General features: G+C 39.7%; 1 protein-coding gene across 1 annotated transcript in view; it reads right to left on the minus strand.

The window, feature by feature from the left end:
• The window catches only part of avl9 (AVL9 homolog (S. cerevisiase)), a 77,482-nt gene that overhangs the window by 2,999 nt on the left and 52,042 nt on the right, over window positions 1–22,441 (minus strand). The window contains exons 12-14 of the mRNA XM_048595611.1: window positions 21,317–21,434; window positions 16,458–16,511; window positions 3,836–3,924 (exon numbers count right to left, since the gene is read on the minus strand). Coding sequence (XP_048451568.1) covers window positions 3,836–3,924; window positions 16,458–16,511; window positions 21,317–21,434 — 261 coding nt within the window. The remainder of the gene's footprint in view (window positions 1–3,835; window positions 3,925–16,457; window positions 16,512–21,316; window positions 21,435–22,441) is intronic.

A 22,441-nucleotide genomic window follows, 5' to 3' on the forward strand; every position in this document is an offset into this window, starting at 1 on the left:
AGGCCCGAAACGTCAGCCTTCCTGCTCCTCTGATGCTGCTTGGCCTGCTGTGTTCATCCAGCTCTACATCTTGTTATCTCGGATTCTCCAGCATCTGCAGTTCCTACTATCTCTAATAATTAAGGCCAGTTTGGATTCGTTTAGGAAAGCTTGTGCCTAACTTGATTTTCTTTAGGGAAAAGACGAGTAGGATTGTTGAAAGTAGCTCAGTTCATATGGTCTCTGGATTTTAGCAAGACTTTTGTCAAGGTCCCATATGGCAGACTGGTTTTAAAAAGAAAAGTCTGGATACAAAATTGGTTCATTAGCAAAAAACAAGCTTTAATTGTTGATGGGTATTTTTGTAATAGGAAGTCCAGTACCCGTGTGGCTCTGTAGATACTAGGTACCCTGCTTTTCTTTTGGTTAAATAACAAGGTAGATAAGTTGTAGCGCAGATTGAAATTGGCAGGTACGACATTGTGGGTATCACAGGTACTTGGCTATAAGAAGATTAGGACTGGGACATAAATATCTAAGAATACACATCTTATTGAAAGTACATGCAGATGAGTGGGGTTGCCTTGTTAGTAAGAAATAAAATTAAATCAATAGCAAGAAGTTACAGTGTTGAAAGTTGTAGACTCCATGTGGGTAGAGTTGGGGAACTGCAAAGGAAAAATGACCAAGATGGGAGTTGTGTACAGGCCTCGTGGCAGTAGCCAGGACATGAGGAAAAAAATAAATCAGAAGGTAGTGCCTTTCTTACATGCCGTTTCTATTACAATAATTATGGTGGACTGGGAAAATCAGGTTGGTAGCGGATCTCAAGAAAAGTAATTTGTGGAATATCTATGAGGTGTTTTTTTTGGAGAAGTTTGTGGTAGAGCCCACTAGAGAACAGGCAATTCTGGATTTAGGTGATGTGTAATGAGGCAGACTTGATTAAGGAGCTGAAGGTAAAGGAACCCCCAAGGTAACTACAAAGACATGAGGGAGGATCTGGTCAGAGTTGATTGGAAGGGGAGCCTAGCAGGAATAGCAGGAATTTCTGCTAAGAAGAGGATGAAGCAACCATGGCTGACAAGTCAGCAACAGCATAAAAGCAAATAATGCAAATGAAAATTAGCGGGAAGCCACAGGATTGGAAAGCCTTTAAAAAACCAGCAGAGGATAACAAAAAAAAACAATGGTGGTTGTGGGTGGTGGTGAAGTAGATGAAATTTGAGAGTTAGCTAGCTAAAGAAGATTGCAAGAGTTTTTTTTAAGATATCTAAAAGATAAGAGAGGCGAGGGTGAACACTGGGGCTAAAAAAGTAGTAATGTGGAACAAAAAAACGGCAGAGGAACTGAACACATATTTGCATCAGTCATTATGGTGGAAGACACAGTACCGTACCAGAACTTAGAGTCAGGGCAGAGGTGAGTGAGATGATGCTGGGGAAAGTGAGGTCTGAAGGTGGATGTACCACTCAGACCAGATGGACGACACCCCACAGTTCTGAAGAAGATAGCAGAGAAGATTGTAGAGGCATTGGCGGTGATCTTTCCGGAATCACTGGAGTCCGGGAGAGTCCCAGAGGACTGGAAAGTGTTTAATATAACACCCCTGTTTGAGAAGGGAGAGAGGCAGAAGACCGGAAACTATAGGCCAGTGAGCCTGACCTTGGCCATGGGTTAATATTTTAGAGTCCATTATTAAGGATGGGATTGCAGAGTACTTAGAAGTGCAAGGTAAAAGAGGGCTGAGTCAGCTTGGCTTTGTCGAAGGGAGATCATGCCTGACAAACCTGTTAGAACTCTTTGAGAGGGTGATTAGCAAGTTAAACAAAAGAGAGTCAGTAGTGGTGATCTATTTGGATTTCCAGAAAGTCTTGGACAAAGTACTGTAAAAGAGACTGCTAAAAAAGATAATAGCCCAAGGTGTTAGGGGCAAGTACTGGTATAGATAGAGGATTGGCTGACTGGCAGAACACAGAGAATAGGGGTAAAGGAATCTACTTCAGGAATGGCAGCTAGTGTGTAACAGAATTCCACAGGGGTTAGTGTTAGGACTACAACTATTCATGTTATATATTGATGATGTGGATGAAGGGCTGAAGGCATTGTTGCTAAATTTGCAGATGACACAAAGATGGGGACAGGTAGTACGGTGGAAGCGGAGAGGCTACAGAAGGACTTGGGTTTGCCGGGTGAGTGGGTAAAGAAGGAGCTGATGCAATACAAAGTGGCAAAGTGTGAGGTTATACATTTTGGTAGGAAGAATGGAGGTAAACAGGGAAAGCCTTTGGAAATTTGATGCGCAAAGGGGCTTGGGAGTCCTAGTTCAGGATTCCTTTAAAGTTAACATGCAGGTTCAGTCAGCGGTTAGGAAGGCAAATGCGATGTGGGCATTCATTTCAAGAGGGCTAGAAAATAAGAGCAGAAATGTACTGCTGGGGCTGTATAAGACTCTGAAACTTGTACATGGCACAGAAATTACCCCCATGTTTAACACTGAGGAGGATAGTTGTACACTGCATGAAGATGTCAGGAAGGACTTGTTCAGTGGGCTGAAAGATGGTAAGTGTGAATCAACCCAAGAGAAATGTGAGATGTGCAATAAGTGAGGGTTTTTGAAGTGAATGGCCATTGAACCCGGAAGATAATAAGGTGGTAAAAATGAAACTTTTCCTTTGTCAGCTGAGATACAGAATAAGAGATACAGCCAAAACATCCATCCTAATGTGGTGACAGAACTGTCTGCAGTATTCTAGGTGTGGTCTGACCAGGATTTTGTACAGTTGAAGCATGCCTTCTTCTCAAAACACCAAGTTTCTTTTGATGTCCACTGTTTCTAGTTTTCCATAATTTATAAAGTATCCTAATCTACCCTTTGGTTACTTCAGCTTTACTAGGTACAAAGTGGATGACTTTTATATTTGCCAATTTTTATTCATTCACCTGTTCTACGGATATCTCATTATAAATCTATGTTTTTAATGCAGATCTAGCAGAACATGAATCACAGCTGCAAAATAAAAGCACTTGCCCATTTCCCTTTGTTAGCTAAAGTTGATGCTAATTAATGGAATCTAAGATTATTGAACAGAAGATGACAAACTTCTTTGAAGGATTTTATCAAATGCCTATTGGCAGTTCATTTAAATAACATCCAATAGATATTCTCCGACTACTAGAGACATTTTATAAAACACATTAGATTTGTCTGGCATGATCTACAAATTTATGTCGGGTCTCTCTGAGCAGCTGAAAACTTACAGTTACCTTATCCTTTATTATAGGTTCTAGCAATTTCAGAACAAACAGATTTAGGAAAACTAACTTGTCTGTAGTCCTCCAGTTTTCATCTATTTAAAAGAGAAAGTGAGATAAGCAGTTTCCCTGTCTAATGGAATGATTCCCTAACCAAAACAACATTAGAAGATTATTGTTAGGGTAATGTTTACACTTTGTTTCTTTGATGGAAAACATTTGTTCCTATCGATTTGTCATTCCTTTGTGTCATTGATTTCTCCATTGCTGTTATTTGACTTCCATAAATTTTGTTGAGTTCCTATCCCTGGTAAGTTGCAAGAAAGGTGGGGCATGGATAAGGTAGGCAATGATGTATTCAAGAGAAAATATTTAGAAATAAGAGAGCTGTTGTATGGATTGAGGGAAATTCAGGGTTGGTTTTGACTGTTTTTGAAAGGAAGCTGGACTGCATTTACAGGGAATCCACCCATTAGGTCAGCTAGACATAATTACCAGGAAGGAAAATTGGATGGTCAGTAATTAATACACCAATTTCTGTTTGTATTCATTTTGAAAATTATTTACTTAACAAACGCTTCCAATAAATGCTATATCTTACCGACTGCCTTTCCTGTTTGTACCATACTACGACTTGTGGAGATCATTGCATTGCCAAGTTTCTTCCCACGTTCGCTATTCTGTACAGAACTAAGCAAAGAAATATCCGGTAAAGGACGTTCATTGTCAACAAGTATTTCACTTCTATACATTACAAAATGATTGCAACGTTTGATTTAATATCATTTCATTTTGCTTGTTAGGATTTGAATAACATAGAAATTATGCTTCTCCAGTATCACTTCAAAAGCTAATTTTATTACTGGTTTTTAAATTTCAATAATGGCTGCATTTGCTAACACTACTGTGCATAGGTTAGTGAGACATTTGCACATGCACTTTTGATTGTGACTCTTAAAGTGTCTACATGCGCCCCATTTTAACTGGGCTGGCTGAAGTCCACATTACTGCACATACCTGGATCCAAGCTCCCCGCACATGGGCGGTCCTGCAACAATTTCAAGGGGTGCCAAGTGTCAGCAGATGCTGATATTTTGGTCTCCTTAATTTAGAAGGGATCTGACTGCATAAAAAGCTGTTCCGACAAGATTAACTCAAACGATTCTCAGGATAAAGGGGTAAGCTCGTGAGGAAAAGTTGAGCAGGTTTGCCCAAAACACATTAAGGTACAAGTAATTTAGAATTTATAAGAATGAGAAGTTATGATTTTTAAAAACCCATTCACAGGATGTGGTTGTTGTTGGTTAGACAAGCATGGTTTTCTTGTCACAGCTCACTGAAACACAAGATCCTGAGGAGACTTGATGGGGCGGATGCTGAGAGGATCCTTCCCCTCAAAGAAGAGTCTACAACTCGGAGTCACAGTTTAAAAGTTAGGGTTCCTGATTAACAACAGAGATGGAATGTTTATATTAAACTGAGAATTATTAACCTGTGGAATATTGTCTTTCCTAGAAAGCAATGGAGGCTGGGCCATTGATTTTTGATTGACAGGGGAGTCAGGGTAATGGGGTTTGTGGGGTGACCAGCAGCAAAGTGGAGTTAAGGCCACAAACATATTAGCCATGATATTATTGAGCATGCTGAAGTGGTTGAATGCACTAATCCTGCTCCTAATTCTTGTGTTCCTGTGATGTAAGCAATTAGCAACCAATATTCATGAAACATGAGACGCGAATCATGGAATCCCTACAGTGTGGAAGCAGGCCATTCGGCCCATTGAATCCACACTGACCTTCTAAGGAGCATCCCACCCAGACCCAACCCTACCCTACCCTATCCCTGCATTTCTCATGGCTAATCTAGCTAACCTACACATCACTGGAGACCATGGATAGTTCAGCATGGCATAACCCACAACTCTTTCAACTGTGGGTGGAAACTGGAGCTCCCAGAGGAAACCCATGCAGACACAGGGAGAATGTGCAAACTCCACACACAATCACCTGAAGGTGCAACTGAACACGGGTCCCTGGCGCTGTGAGGCAGCAGTGCTAACCATCAAATCACCTTGCCGCCCATAGAAGTTCTGAAAACAAATGATCATAATACTTCAAACTCCACATCAATGCTATACATATTCTAATCTCATTTCCCCAGTCTACCTTTGCACCTCTGATAGTTTTACTCATCAAATGTTAATTTCATTCTGTTAATTGCTGTATATATTGTGATAATATTATGATAACTGCTTGGGAAAAATGCTTTTCCAAATGCCCCTTTGTTTCTAATGCTAAATACATATTTATATCTATTCATTTGCAAGTGAAAATAATTTTTCATCACCTTTCTCATTAGCATAAGAACACAAGAAATAAGAGGAAGAGGAGGTCATTCAGTCCCTCAAGCCTACTCAATTCAGTAAGGTCATTGGGATATGATTATGGCCTAAACTCCACTTAGCTGTCTGTTTCCCATAACCCTCGACTCCTTCACAGAACAAAAAACAGCCTCGAATATATTTCCAGTCTCCACTGCTCTCTGCAGCAGTGAATTCCAAAGACTGACAACCCTGAGAGAAGTTCTATCTTGCCACCATCTTAAATGGGAAACTCTTTTCATCAAACTGTGTTCCCTAGTTCTAGATTTCTCCACGAAAAGAATAATGTTCTCAGCATGTACTTCTGCCAAGTCAGAATCTTAAGTTTCAATAAGATCACATCTGATTCCTCTAAACTCCAATCAGTATGGGTTCAACATTACCTCAAGACAACCTTTTCATCTGTAGAATCTTCTCTAAAGTTTGAGTTTATGAAGACTTAGAAAATGAGTGTATCCCTCCGTATGTATGAAGACCAAAACTCTTCTGCAGTTCTCGGTGTTGTGAATAGCATGAACAGTTGTGGCAAGACTTCCCTGCTTTTGTACACCATTCTTCATTCAATAAGGCAAAACATTCCTAATTACTTGTGTAAGTACATGCTAACCTCTTGTGATCCAGGCCACCTAAAGCCCTCTGTATTAATGTATTCAGCAGTTTTTCATCATCTCCTCTGGGGATGTGCTGGTTAGTAGAACTTATTTCTGAGATTTGTGCATCTGAAGGCATCAAGCTGGTGTTCTTTGTCATAGATAATATTGTGATGATCAAGATAGGTGCTGTGAAAAATGACAGCTAACCAAATCAACTACTGGGCAGATACAGCCATGTGAAAGAAACAAGGAGTTGGAACAGGTCATCTGGCCCTTTGAACCTGCTCTACCATTCAACGTGATCATGGCTGATCAGTAATTCAGGAACTCAGTACCCTGTTCCCACATTCTCCCCATACCATTTGATTCCTTTAGCCCTAAGAATAATGTCAACTACTCCTTGAAAATATTCACTGCTTTAGCCTCAAACACTTTCTCTGATAGAGAATTTCACAGGCTCACCATTCTGTGTAAAGAAATTTCTCATCCTGTTGCTGAATGACCTACCCTATATATAATGTAGCAAAAACAAAGTTGCTGGAAAAACTCAGCAGGTCTGGCAGCATCTGTGGAGGAGAAAACAGAGTTAATGTTTCGGGTCCGGTGACCCTTCCTCAGAACTGGCTACATATATATGTAGACTTGACTGCAGGTTCTGGACTCCCAGGTTATCAGGAACATTGTCCCTGCATTTATCCTGTCTAGTTCTATTTGAATTTTATAAATTTCTTTGAGATTCCCCCTCATTTTTCTAAACGCTAGTGAATATAGTTCTAACTGATCCAGTCTGTCTTCATATGTCAGTCCTGCCATCCCAGGAATCAGTCTGGGAAACCTTCATTGCATTCCCTCCATAGCCAGAACATCTTTCCTCAGATAAGGAGGCCAAAATTGCACACAATATTCCAGCCATAGTCTTTTCAAGGCCCTATAATTGCAGCAAGACATCCTTGCTCCTATACTTAAATCCTCTTGCTATGGAGGACACGCTGAGAAAATTATTCTTTTTGTGGAGAAATCTAGAACTAGGGAACACAGTTTAATGAAAAGAGTTTCCCATTTAAGATGGTGGCAAGATAGAACTTCTCTCAGGGTTGTCAATCTTTGGAATTCACTGCTGCAGAGAGCAGTGGAGTGCTATATTCCTCTATTAAAAACCATTTGCCCTCTTCATTGCCTGCTGCACGTACATCCTTGCCTTCAAGCATTGTTGCACCTTCCCCTTTCTCATTCTATTACCATTTAGATAATAATCAACTCTCATGCTTTTGCTACTGAAGTGGATACATCGCAAAGTTTTTTTCTGCATCAACCATACATCTGGTCCATTCAGCATGAACATGATACTTCAAAATCTTGCTGAGGTGTATATGAACTATGGATGTTAGACCCACTGCCAAAATGGCAAGGTGGGCTTTATTTCTTTGAAGGTACCTCTTGATCTCATACTTTATATGAGTTCTGAACATTTTACACACTAATAAGGTGCATTTTATTTGGGCCATCAGGACAACATTCCACATATAATTGACCCATAACTTCACACTATCCTCATCCATCCAACTGTTATCATGGACAGGCACAAAAACTCCTGCAGCAATTTTGATGTTTGGCATAGCTTTGCATTTGAAAATTGAAAAATTGCCTCAGGCTTTAATGTTGTTCTGTTCGCCATGCAGTCCCAGCATGAATCTTGTCTTCTCGTGTCCCACTGCTTTCATTAGAAGGGTTTTCAAAATCCCAATGTGCAGCTACTGAGCACACCAAAATTCCTGGGTGATTCATTAACAATGATGGTGACTGATGTGAATTGATTATTTTAACTTCTATTAGTCTCTGAGCATTTTGGTCTTCTGCTGTCAAACAAGACTGTCCTTTTCAATAATTATGGTTACACTAATTAGCTGATGATCGGAGTCTTTGCTGGACTCTGGGTTTGTTGGACCACTTCAGTGCATTTTTGGTGACCATTCCAATGGTTTTTGAGGACCCGTCCCAAGATATATTTCTTCAGCTTATGGCAGTGGCTTGTCCCTGTTCTGATGTTGCATTTGGTCTTGGGTATTTTCTTCAGGTTCATGCAGGTTTTTTCACTAGCACTAAATTCTCTTGGTGTAGCAAAGTTTTTTGATCAGTTAGCAAATGTCAGGCTTTTATCCTGAAAACAGCATTGTACTTCATTCTTTTTGTTGGAGGACCCATATGTATTTGTTGCTTACCATGCCATGTGCAGTCTGGGGCACAGACATGTACTAAAATGCCCTGCAGCTTATATTGCCTGCTTGCTTCCATTTGCAGATGAGTACTATAAGGTGACTAAAACATGCACTTCTAGGAAGAAAAGTTAAAACCAGTGCAGGTATAGTATTTCATAGCTAAAAGGGGTAGTCAACTTATGTACCCAGCATATGTAAAAACACAACTTTTAGCAGTGAGAAAATGGGGTTAAGCCATATGATGGATTAACCTGTATGTTACATTCTATGGAATCTTTCTACATGCATGTTGTTACACACTTGTCTGTATCACATTTTATGGTGAGTAAAGATGACAAATTCCAGTTTCATTGTGAAATTTCTTTTAAAAACATGCCTTAGTAAGATCATAAGAAATTGCAGCCAACTGGCCCAACAACCTGGTTTCAGCATTCAATGAGACTGTGGCTGATCAGATTGCACTACTAAATCCATGCTCTTCCATCTCCCTAAACCCCATGACCACCCTGCAGATCAAAAATCTGTTAACTCAATCTTGAATATATTTCAAGACCTGACCTCCATTCCTCTTTGTGGAGAAGAATTTCAAAATCAGTACTCCTCTGAGAGAATCAAAGTCCTCCTCATCACGGTCTTGGCATGGAAAACCTTTTATTTCTAAACCGAGCTTCCAGTTCTGGACTCCCCAAGAGAGAAAACATACTCCTAGCAATTATCCTGTCAAGCAGCTAAGAATCTTTTGTGGTGCAGTCCCTTCCCAACGATGTAACATTCTGCTTTTCTATTCTTCCTGCCAAAATATACAACCTTACATTTTCTTAAATTGTATTCTATCTGCCAATTTTTGCCCATATTCTTTTGTAGATTCTCTATATCCTCCTCACAAACTTACTTTTTTACCTATGTTTCATCATCAGCAAATTTGGCTGCAATACAGTAACTTCCATTAATAAAGCCAATAATATTGACTGTAAATAGTTGAGGCCCTGTCTTGATTCCTGCAGCTAGTTACAGCTTGTCAACTTGAAAAATTATTGCAAATTTGTTTATTGTTCATTAGCCAATCATCTAACCATGCGATCATATCAGCTTTAACACTGTGGTAATGTTCCTGGTAACTTTTTATGGCATCTTTTGGAAACCCAAATACAGCATATTGTTAGAATCTAAGTTGAGACTAGTATTTTCTTTTAAAAGAAAAATCACCTGAAATCCCAGTTACCTACTAAAAGGAGGAACCCATTGGATTTCATGTTTTAAACAGGAAACATTTTACTCTACATGAATCCAACAAGTAAACACTATCTTAGTTAATTACCTATAGTTTAAAATTTAAAAACATTACATTAGCATGAATTAATAGGTAAACTGCAATCCATTACAAACCAGAAATTACAGATTAAATAGCAAATTTTATGAACTGACTGAACACTCTACTCAGCATAAAGGCCATTCAACTGAGTGACTAAGTTCTTCAAAACAATGTGTTTCAACATAAAGAGTTTCAGCTCCTTTCCTTGGGAGAACTAGTTTGATCCTCAGCTGAAAGCAGCTCACAACGAACCCAACTTCCAATGAATAAGGTTTTAACAAAACTGGCACACAGTAGTAGAATCTTTTTAACCTGATCTGGATGACACAGATCCAATAATGTTCCCTTCAAATAACAGAATTAGCAACAGCAACTGTGTATTTGTTTATGCTCAGTTTTTGGATCTCACCAGTCTTTTTCAGCTTGCCTGCACGGTACCACTGGACTCAAAAGCTTCTACTACTGAACTTTCATGGCTTTATTTCTCTTTACACAGATTTACCAAGTTTCAGTTTGCCCAAAAGTTTGCTTTCAGTTTTGGTTTTCCTAAACTCTGGGAAGACCAATCTTAACTTCTCAGTTTTCTTTTTTTGATCTCCTTTTCTCAGTTTCCGCATTCGTTGAGGGGCTGTCTCAAAATCCAGAAGCTATGTAACTGTGGATTTTGTGAGAACATCTACTGGTTCTCCTTTATCCTCCCTACTTGTTACAACTATCTTGAAGAATACTAACAAATTCATAAAACTATTTCTCTCTCAAAATTACCTGATCCTAATTATATTACGATCTTGTAAATGTATCCCTACAATCACCCTAGCAATGGATTACAGCAAGGACTCAATGACTGATATTAGATTAACTGGCCTATAGTTTTCTGCTTTCTGGCTACTTCCTTTCTTGAATAGTTGTGGTATATTTGCCATCTTTCAATCTGTTGGGACTTTTCCAGAATTTAGGAATTTTGGAAGACTGCAACCAATGCATCTGATATTTCTGTAGCCACTTCCTTCAAGACCCTACGATGCAGGTCATCAGGTCCAGAGGATTTGCTAGTCTTTAGTTCCATTAGTTTCCTATTGTGTTTTTTGCTAGTGATCTTGAATTCTTGAAGGTCCTCCCTTTTGCCTCTATATTGGGATACTTTCTGTGTCTTCCACTGCGAAGACAACCAAAAAAAAAATACTTGTTCAAAGTCTCTGCTATTTCCTGTTTTCCAGTGTTAAGTACCGGTCTCGTCGTCCAAGAGATCAATTCTTATACAAGCTCTTTATATATTTGTAAAAGCTTTTATGGTCTTTTTATTAAATTCTTGCTTTCACAGTCCAATTTCTTCTGCTTAAATTTTTAGTCATCCTTTGCTGGTTTCTAAAAGTTTCTCAATGTTTGGGACTAACACTAACCTTTGCAAGGTTACACAACTTTTCATCAACTTCTTACGGGGACACGGGTCCACATCCCACCATAGCAGATGATAGAATTTGAATTCAATGAAAAATATCTGGAGTTAAGAATCTACTAAAGGCCATGAAACCATCATTGACTATTGAAAAAACACATTTGGGTCATGAATGTCCTTCAGAGAGGAAATTTTAAAGCGAGAGAGAGATTTTCAGTGTGGAAGCAGGCCATTCAGCCTATCGAGTCCACAATGACCCTCCGAAGAGCATCCCACCCAGACCCACCCCTTACCCTACATTTTAGCATAGTCAATCCCCCTAACCTGAACACCTTTGGACTGTAGGAGGAAACCGGAGCACCCGGAGAAAACCCATGCAGACATGGAGAATGTGCAAACTCCACACATACAGTCACCAGAGGCTGGAATTGAACCTGGGTCCCTGGGTCTGTAAGGCAGCAGTGCGAACCAATGAGCGAATGTGCTGGCCTCTGCCATCCTCACCTGGTTTGGCCTATATGTGACTCCAGACCCACAGCAATGTGGTTGACTGTCAACTATCCTCTGAAATAACCTATCAGTTATCAAGCCAATCAGTTGTATTAAATTGCTTCAAGGACTCAACAAAGAAATGAAATCAGACGGACCACCTGGCTTTGACCTAGGCACCAGAAAAGGCAACGGCAGAAACAGCCATATCAATCCTGCAAAGTCCTCCTTACGAACGTCCGGCAGCTACTGCTAAAACTAGGAGAGCTGTCTCACAGACTAGTCAAGCAACTGACATCGACATAGTCATGGAGTCATACCTTACAGACAATGTCCCAGACATCACTATCACCAATGCTGGCTATATCCTATCCTACCAGCAGGACAGACCCAGCAGAGATGGCAGCACAGTGGTATACAGTCAGGAAGGAATTGCCCTCGGAGTTCTCAGCATTGACCGTGCACTCCATGAAGTCTCATGGTTTCAGGTTAAACATGAGCAAGGAAACCCCCCCCCTCCACTGCTGATTACCATGTACCGTACTCCCTTGGCTGATTAACCAGAGTCCTCCATGTTGAGCAATGCTTGGAGGAAGAACTGAGGGTTGTCAGGGCACCAAATGTACTCTGGGCAGGGTACTTCAATGTCCAGCAGCATTCAATTCTGGTCACCACATTACAGGAAGGATATGGAAGCTTTGAAGAAGGGGCAGAAGAGATTTACCAGGATGCTGCCTGGATTAGAGGGTATGAGCTAGAAGGAGAGGCTAGAAAAACTCGGGTTGTTTCCTCTGGAGCAGTGGAGGCTGATGGGAGACTTGATATAAGTCTATAAAATTATGAGATTCATAGATAGGGTTGACGGTCAGAATCTTTGCCCCAGAGTTGAAATGTCTAATATAAGGTGCATTTAAGGTGAGGGGGGAAAGTTCAAAGGAGATGTGAGGGGCAAGGTTTTGTTTTAAAACAGAGTGGTACGAGTGTGGAATGCGCTTCCAGGGGTGGTAGAGGCAGAAACATTAGAGGCATTTAAGGGACTTTTAGATAAGCACATAAATATGCAAAGAATGGAGTGATGTGGACAAAGAGCAGGCAGAAGGGATTAGTTTAATTTGGCTTCACGTTCAGCACAACATTGTAGGCTGAAGGGCCTGTTCCTATGCTGTACAGTTCTATATTCGATCCTTTTTTAAAATTTATACTCTGTCCAGTGGTGTAGCTTGTGTGTACGGTGTGTATGCCTTTTTGGGTGGGGGTGGGGAACACGATGTGACAATAAACCATTCCCACTCGTGACTTCTTTCCATTATTGTTCCTTATCTACACTCACTCAATTCTACATTTTGATCCTCCAAAACAATATCCTTAGAATCACATTTCATTATTCTGTCCAATTTTGCAAGGAAACAGTTTTGAAGATTGTTTCAGAGATAGAAGGAACTGCAGATGCTGGAGAATCTGAGATAACAAGGTGTAGAGCTGGATGAACACAGCAGACCAAGCAGCATCAGAGGAGCAAGAAAGCTGACATTTCGGGCCTAGACCCTTCTTCAGAAATTCTACACCTTGTTATCTCTAGTTTTGAAGATTGCCTGCTATAAAAAAAACCTACCACAAGATGGTGCTTTAGGACAACTGATGGTTTGAAAAAAAGCCAGACAAAAATGGCTTCTCCAATGTTATTTAATCACATTGCTGTAATACAACTTATAAACATAATCAGTTTTCTTCAATAAAGATTATTCAGAGGAGAGATGGTGGTGGAATTTAAACTCAATTAACAAGAACATAAAGCTTGCCTCAGTAATGGTGACTGTGGCTACCATTATCAATTCCTGTAAAATTCCAATTTGTCCTTTAGAGTAAGAAATTTAGGATCCTTATCCAGACTGGCCATGTGAGCCCACAGCTATGCTTTTGACTCTTAACTGTCTTCTGAAATGGTGAATCGAGTCATTCAGTCCAAGGGCAATTAGAGATTGGCAAAAAATGCAACAGGCTTCATGAAACTTCGAAAGCTGTAGCTTTGTTCATGTTTGTGGCTTATTTTGTTGTCACAGTAAAATTACAGACAGGAAAATAACATGTATTTGTCTTGGGATATAGCAGCAAAGGAACATGAGTAGGCCATTCAGCCCATTGAGTCCGCTCTGCCATTTAATGTGACCATGGCTGGTTGAACACCTCAATGCATTTTACCCAAATTATCTCCACAACAGTTTACACCATTAGCTACCTATCAATCTCTAAACATTCCGAAAGACCGAACTTCCACAGCCCTCTGGAGTAGAGAATTCTAAAGATTCAATACTCTTCTGAGCGAAATAAATTTTCATGTGTTCTAAATGGCACCACCTTTATTTTTAAATTGTGCCCCCTGGTTTGAGACTCACAAAACAAAAACCAGGAGAAGTATCTATATCAACTCTATCTATTCCTTAAGGCATTTTTGGTCAACTTCTGTTCAGAGGAGAGTCCTCCCCTATCTCAGGAAGTTTAGTGAGCTTTTGTTGCACTCTCTCTATAGGAACAATATCTTGATGTAAGGAGACCAAAAGTGCACATTGTACTTCAGGTATAGTCTAACCAAGTTCTTATACAATTGAAGCAATGCGGAACCGCTCCTGTATTCATAACCTCTCGCAATAAAGGTTAACATTCAATTAGCCTTCCTAATTGCTTGATGCAGCTGCATGTTAGTCTTCAGTAAATACTGACAAAGACACCTAGGTCCTTTTGTACGTCTACACTTTCAAACCTTTTAACATCTATTCCATCCACCAAAGTGGATAACCTCAAATTTTTGCACATTATATTTTTGTTTCTGTCCACTTACTAAGCCTGGCCAAATCCTCCTGAAGTTATTTTACATCTTCTTCACAACACATTCTCTTTCAGATGTGTATTATCGCAAATTTGGTCCCAACCAAATCATTCACATATATTGTGAACAACTGATGCCTCAAGTACTGATTCTTGCAGTATATCGCTAGTCACAGCTTGCCAACGTGAGAATAACTTGTTTATTCCTACTTTTGGTTTTCTGCCTGTTAGCCAATCCCTAATCCATGCCAGTACATTACCCTGTATCCCATCTGTTTGAATAACCCCCTTTTGGGATTCTCATCAAAAGCCTTCTGAAAGTATAAATATACAGCATCTATCGACTCCACTTTATCAACTTTTTCAGTAAAGTCTTGAATAAACACCAACAAGTTTGTCTAACACGACTTCCCAATAACAAATCCACGATTATTTTACTTTGACTTGAATTAACTTTAATTCCCTTTTGATAGTGTTCCTTAATGAAATCCAAGTAGCAGTTATTTCTTTATGAATTATGAATTTTCTATCTTTGAACTTTTTAAACTCTCTCCCTAATGGCAGCTTCTCACCGACAATACATTTACAGATTTCCCTATGCTGCCACTTTCGGATTTTTGATCACTTGTAGCCCAGCTGCTAAGGAGCCCCAAATAGTGGTGGATCCCAAGTGTCTAGCTTCATTCACTCCTGGAATGTGAATAAAGTTCAGAACCTCACTACCTCTTTGTTCACTACCCGAGTAGAAGTGTGGCCCATAGTGTCTGCTCTTGGAAGGTGTGTGAATGTCCTGAGCCAAACTCTTTTTATCCACTGCCTGAGCAGAGACATCTCTCACAAATCCATTTGTCTCCATTCCTGGAAGACTCCCCATTTCCAAATCCTCCTCTCTCCTTAGCTATTTTTCTGGTTACACTTATTAAATATTGTAGCTGTGATAAAACATGAAAGGAGATTCCAAGTTGGAGTTCTCTCTTAAAATCCTTTAAGTCAAGGAGACTTAGAGAATCATGGAGTCACTGAGTAATACAGCACGGAAACAGACCCTTTGGTCCAACTCATCAACACTGACCAGACATCCCATTCTAACCTAGTCCCATTTGCCAGCGTATGGCCCATATCCACCTAAAACCTTTCTATTCATGTAGCCATCCAGATGCCTTTTAAATTCTGTAATTGTATCAGCCTCCATCACTTCCTCTGGCAGCTCAGGTCCTTTTTAAATCTTTCCCCTCTCACCTTAAACCTATGCCCTCTAGTTCTGGATTTGAACTTGCCAGCAGAATTTCCTTCCAAATGCATTGTGAGCCTTATTATAGTATTGCTTTTTAGATATTCTATCAGCCTCATCCTTAAAATAGTTCTCAAAACTTTACATTCTATTAGTGTTAAGATAAGACCAAGTGAAAGAAGCAATTGAATATTTCCTGTGTGCAAGTGTTGCTGATAATTGGGGGAAAAAATAGCACTGGAAGAATAAACTTTAATAAATAACTGTCACAACCATGGGACATTCCAAAGAATTCCATTGTCGATCAATTAATTTTAGAGTTTAATAACTGTTGTAATACAGAGAAAATTTGACTACTGGTTTGTAAAAAGTAATATCCAATGAACAGGAGAAACAAAATAAATGACAAGAAAATATTTTCTGCAATGTTAGTTGAGGGAAAATAATGCCCCGGTATATGTAAAAAGTCTGCTTTGCTTCAGATAGTGTCATGGAGTCTTTATGTGAAAGGTATTTGCAGATTGTATCTTATGTTCCAGTGAAACATTTGAGAATACAACAATACTATGTAGAATAAAATGCTCTAAATAGTTCTCTGGCTACCCTTTCTGTTTTGGATGAAACCTACCCCTGTTATGAGAGGTTTATGAATAAGTGAGGAAGGATTTTCTTTCTTCAAAACTGATAACCGAAAAAAAGTTTCTTCTTGAAAGTCTGAATAACTTATTCAATTTGAAGACAAGTTAAATAAAACACAACATTTCAAATTTTCATAATACTTACTGTGACAATCTTAGTTTGACGTCTGATACATTGTACTGTCCCTGGAATGGATGCCTGACAAAGAGAAATGTATGTCAAAAATTCCATTCTGATTCTCCTAGAGGATGTTTCCTAACTGGCAATGAATAAACATTACCCAACACTATCACTAAGTTTCAAAGTCAAATTAAACTAGGTTAATTATCTCTTGCTACAATGAGAGTGTTATTGGAAAATAAAAGCTTGCATTATGGAAGTGAAATCAGATTAATATTTACATTATACATACTTGTAAAAGTACTACGACAATAAAACAAGTTTGATGGCTTCTACAGCAAGCAAAAATGTACATTTTATCCATTTGTTACACATTTTGAACAAATACACTTTATATATGGCTGACAAATTTCACGTACAATGGATCACAATTAAAACCAATTTTCACATTTCTAAGTCTAACCTATTCTATTGTGGGTTTTCTATTGTGAAGATTTTCAGAAGAGTTAAATTTGCTTACAATGACACAGGGCTGCCTGGCAACGCAGATTATTTTATAGTTTACACCAGGCTGATGCACACACATGCACTTTTCAATCAAAATTCAATTTAGTTAAACAAGTGATCCAATGTCAAATAGAACTTCAAAAATACATGGTCACATTAAATTTAAAGTATTGGAGTGCGTTAAGATGTTGCATACATACAAGCAATTGATTCTAACATTTGTTCTATTTTTCAACAGGGGGAGCCTGTTGGATCTGTTTGCTGCTTTGAAAACATTCCTAAGAAAGCTCTTTTCCATCAGTCTTCAAGTAACAAATTCTGTGGTGATGCTGACAATAGAAGATTCAACAATTGCCAGATTTTGAAATTATTTAATGGCTTATTTCAAAATCTGGTTGTGGATGAGTGGCAAGTTGGAGGTTCACTATAATACTTACTGAAGAGTTCGAGCAGATTTTTAATTGTCTATCTTTCCTGGATATCTGTTAGGCTTAAGAGAGCTGAAACACTCCAAATTTTCCTATTTTAATGAACTCTTTTGGAGGCTTCTAGAGGCAAGGGAACTGCCAATCAGATAATTTAATTTCCCAGGTAATTCCCATAAAGTCAGTTGTGTCGGGAATTTCACATGGCCATGATGTGCAACTTCAATCTACGCTGCTCCAGAAATTCTCTAGCCATTGGCAGCTCAGCTACTACCTCTATAAATTAGTATATAGCTGAAATTCAAAACTGCTTTCTGTTCTGTGCAATAGTCCTCTTGTTCTCTGAAGTACTGAAGTTAGTTCAATGTTTTCTGCATGTTTCAATATTTTCCTTGAGGTTATAGGTTTTCATCTAGACTGAAGTTTCAAAATTAATTCAGAAAGCACTGGGGGTCATAAAAGTCCATCCAAGATAGATTCATTCAGGAGAATTAGAGTATGATAAAACAGCGTCATTGGGGATGGGAAGAAAGACCCTGGCGGGTGATAGGTTATGATGGTAAGGTAGCATTTTTCAAACATTTATGGCTCTTTCTTCATAATTAGTTGAAATTAACTCTTCAACTTTGGACTCAGCAGCCGAAAGAAATAGGCAAGGTACTTTTCATCTCAAATGATCATATATTGTGCTTAAACGGTTGAGGAACAGTATGTGGTAAATGAATGACTGGATAATGGCGATGTAAGCGATCATGGCACATGCATCACAGCTGACACATCCATAGGTCAATTTGGAAAATAGAGGTTTTTGTTCATTTATTCACGGAATATTGGTGTCACTAGCTAGGCCAGCATTTATTGTCCAAAGGGCAGTTAAGAGTTTCATTTGAAGTATAAAGGTTTCTGCAGTCCACTGTGAGGTTCTGAGTTACAAACCTGAGATGCAATTACAATGTTACAATTTTACATGGACGCAGTCCAATAGAGTATTTCCTCACTTATTGTTGTAATTGAATTTCTGAGAAGTTGAAATTTAAGCAGTTTAGACTTTCCCATTAAAACCAATGTTCGCATGCATTCCCTTCATTACTGATGCACAATGGCAGCAGTGTACATCATCTACAAAAAATACAGCAGACTTAGCAAGGGTCCTTTGACAGCAACTTCCAAACCCAAGAATTCCAACATCAAGGGGAGTAGATACATGGGATCACCACCAGCCATAAGTTCCCTTCCAAAACATATATCCTTAATTTGAATGCCATCGCTGTTCTTTCACTGTCACTGGATCAAAATTCTAGAATTCCCTCTCTAACACTACTGTGGATTTACTTACACCTCACATACTGCAGGAGTTCAAGTGGCTACTCACCACTGACTTCTCCAGAAGTATTCCTAAAACGTTAAAACTTTATACTCTACAAGTTGAAACATTAAACACTACTAAATTCCTTTCACTTGCAAATTAAATAACTGTTAAAATAACAAATTTTAAAACATAAAATATCAACTCTTTTTACTTAGCTCCTGCTCACTTGTTCCCTCATGCAAACCCTTGGATTGAATGAGGGCTCAGGAGAGGCTCAGCAAAAGGAGGGACATACAATACGCTGCTCTAGAAGCTGGATGCCATCCAGGAAAAAGCAGCCCACTTGATTGACACTACATGCAGAAACATTCACTCCCTCCAACTCTGACACTCAGTGACAGCAGTGTGTACCATTTACAAGATACTCTTCAGAAATTCACCAATGCTCCTAAGACAGCACCGTCCAAATCCATGACCAACAGCATCCAGAACAGTCGTTCCCAACCTTATCAAAATGCATTTGTTATGGTTACACCTTACTAGAGAGGTTTTCAACACAGTATATACAACAAGCTAAAAAAGGATCAAAAGCATTAATGTCTCAAATTCAGCACCAAAAATACATTGTATTTCACTGTGAGCACAGACACATTTTCAAAATTTGCTCAACTCAACTATTTCTAACTATTCATTAACAATGGATCAGAGCAAAACAAGATGTAAATTTCAATTTACTGGGTTAGTGGGCAACCTGGACATGCTACTGTATGCCAAGCCTTTTGATCTGGGGCACCTTGCCTCTTGTAACACCTCTTCGATATCAACAGATGTTGTCAATTTGAAATTAAAATGTATTATCGTAGCGTGGAATTTTGTCAATCTCTTCTGCAGCATCAGTCCCTAAAGTCACATTTACAATTTGTTTCACATGCAGGCATGACTAAGGTTTCAGCAATGGTATGGGGCTTCTTCTACAAGATCAGCCACCTGTTAAGAGCTTTAATCGATACCCACACACACTTCATGAAATGCTGTGTTTGCTTGATGATTTGTCCTCTCAAGCTCTTGAAGGACTGAACATATTTGTTCACAAGAGATGGACGCATCATCTCTAAAGGGCACCTTAAGTTAATTGGTACCATCACAGTGTTTGTCAACTTCTATCTACAGATGAGACATTCAGGTAAAGGGCAAGCAATGCCTCTTGTTGATGAAAATCCAAAGGCCAGATAGCTCTCATTGTGTTGTCTCTGAATAGTTCTTGCATTTCTTTTCCCCTTTGGATTCCGGTGTATCATTGACGGAGTTAGTGGAGGAATCGCCTTGTTTGACAAACATATCCATTTCTTCTTAGAATCTAAGACCCAGAAAAGTGGCACAACTAGAAAAAAATTCCAAAAATATTCACTTTAAAATCTGTGCTGATGTGGAAATGTGATCAGACAGGCAGGCCACTTCTTCAGCTGTTTCAAGTGTGTACCTCTTTACGGTGCATGTGCAGTTTCTTCTCATACCAAAAATACGATACGCGATCATTGCACATACTCATACCCATGTTTGGTCCTGCGCATGTGCAAGCAAGCTGCATAACTGAACAGATTGCCCTTTCACTACACATGCACAGTACAGAAGCTCCGTGCATGTATAGCATCGAAAGTCTACACACGTGCAGTTCTAGAGGCTTGTGTATGTGCAGTTGATCGGGGCGCCTGGTGTCAGCTCATATTGCCTTTAATAATGGACATTGAACTTCCAGAGGAAATCAGAAGCATGGACACTGCCTCGATTCTCAGGTAAAGCAATGCTGCTTCCTGAAAATTTCATAGCACACATTTCATCTTGTCACAGCTTACTGGCACACCAGTTGCAAACCACTGATCAAGGAGAACAAGGGCAACAGACACATGGGAACACCCTCAAGTTGCTCTCCAAGACAATCACCACCTGACCTAGAAGTATATCGTTGTTTCTACACTGCCTCTGGGTCACTCCCTCTCTAACAGCATTATGGTTATACCTGCACAAATTGGACTACAGAAATTCAAGAAGGCAGCTCATAACCAACCACATTCTCCATGGTAATTAGGAATGGACAATTCATGCTGATGCAGCTAGCAAAACCCACATGTTGTATGAGTGAGGAATTTGGAGAAGACAAGAGATGGAGGATCTGGGAATGAAGCAGTGAGCAGGAAGATTGGGGAGTGGGAGAGCATGCCCTCCAAACTGCTGCTAATTGGGTCACATGACTCCACGTCAATCCTGATGCAAAAGGTACGAACACAGGAACTCCAACACTAAGTGCACCTATCAGCCTCATTATAAACATGATGCTAAACTGGAACGATGTCGAATGGAACAACTCAAAACGGGGACATTCTGCAGCAAGTGGATATCAAAATTAAGCAAAACAAAAGCTGACACAAGACTGTAAGAAGAAAGGAATCGGAATTAATTTTTCCTGTATAAACTGGCTATTAGTATCAACTTTTCACGATATTAAGAATACAAACAACAATGTTTTGAGATTTGTAAGCTGTAAAGATAAATCTGTAAAGAAAGTCTCCAAATTATATCTACTCTTCATAACACCCAACAGTAACTGGATAATGAAAAACACACAATAAATGACGTTATCCTACCCGGGATTGATTTCAGTGACAGCAGGATGTTTGTTGCTATTCCACACTCTGAAATTGTGTGTATTCTTCCATGCAGAGACAAACAAAACGCCATAGTCTGCTAACATTTTTTCATTATCTGAAGCAGAGTGAAAAAACACATTGATATATTGCCTGGTTAGAACAGTTAAAAAAAAAATTAGACAATCCCCACTCAATCAGTAACAACATAAATATTGAAAGTTACTTTAATATTAATCCAAATTTTGAAATAAAGTAGCTTTCATACATTAAAAGACCTAGTTGACGGTTGTTCAAAATCTACTTCAGTAAGCTGATGCTTGAATCAACATGACTTTTGTAATTAGAAGTTGCAGTCATTCTGCCAGTTTACCTCTGACAGACACTACACAACGTGCAATTTGATGGGGGAGTTACTAAATTTATCCGACAAAATTTTGGAAGCTGCACTAATTAGTAAAAGCAACTGCTTTGCATCACTGAGACAACAAGGTGCAGGGCTGGATGAACACAGCAGGCCAAGCAGCATCATAGGAGCAGAGAGGCTGACGTTTCGGGCCTAGACCCTTCATCAGAAAAGGGGGAGGGGAAGGGGGTTGTGAAATAAATAGGGAGAGTGTGGGAGGCGGATAGAAGAGGGATAGAGGAGAGGAAACAAACAGGTCGAAGAGGCGGGGATGGAGCCAGTAAAGGTGAGTGTAGGTAGAGAGTTAGGAAGGGGATAGGTCAGTCCAGGGAGGACGGACAGGTCAAGGGGGCGGGATGAGGTTGGTCGGTAGGAGATGGAGGTGCGGCTTGAGGTGGGAGGAGGGGATAGGTGGGAGGAAGAACAGGTTAGGGAGGCAGGGACGAGCTGGACTGGTTTTGGGATGCGGTGGGGGGAGGGGAGATTTTGAAACTTGTGAAATCCACATTGATACCATTAGGCTGCAGGGTTCCCAAGCGGAATATGAGTTGCTGTTCCTGCAACCTTCGGGTGGCATCGTTGTGGCACTGCAGGAGGCCCAGGATGGACATGTCGTCTGAGGAATGGGAGGGGGAGTTGAAATGGTTCGCGACTGGGAGGTGCAGTTGTTTGTTGCGAACCGAGCGTAGGTGTTCTGCAAAGCGGTCCCCGAGTCTCCG

The sequence above is a fragment of the Rhincodon typus genome, chromosome 4 (assembly GCF_021869965.1).
Source record: "Rhincodon typus isolate 14 chromosome 4, sRhiTyp1.1, whole genome shotgun sequence".
Lineage (NCBI taxonomy): Eukaryota > Metazoa > Chordata > Chondrichthyes > Orectolobiformes > Rhincodontidae > Rhincodon > Rhincodon typus.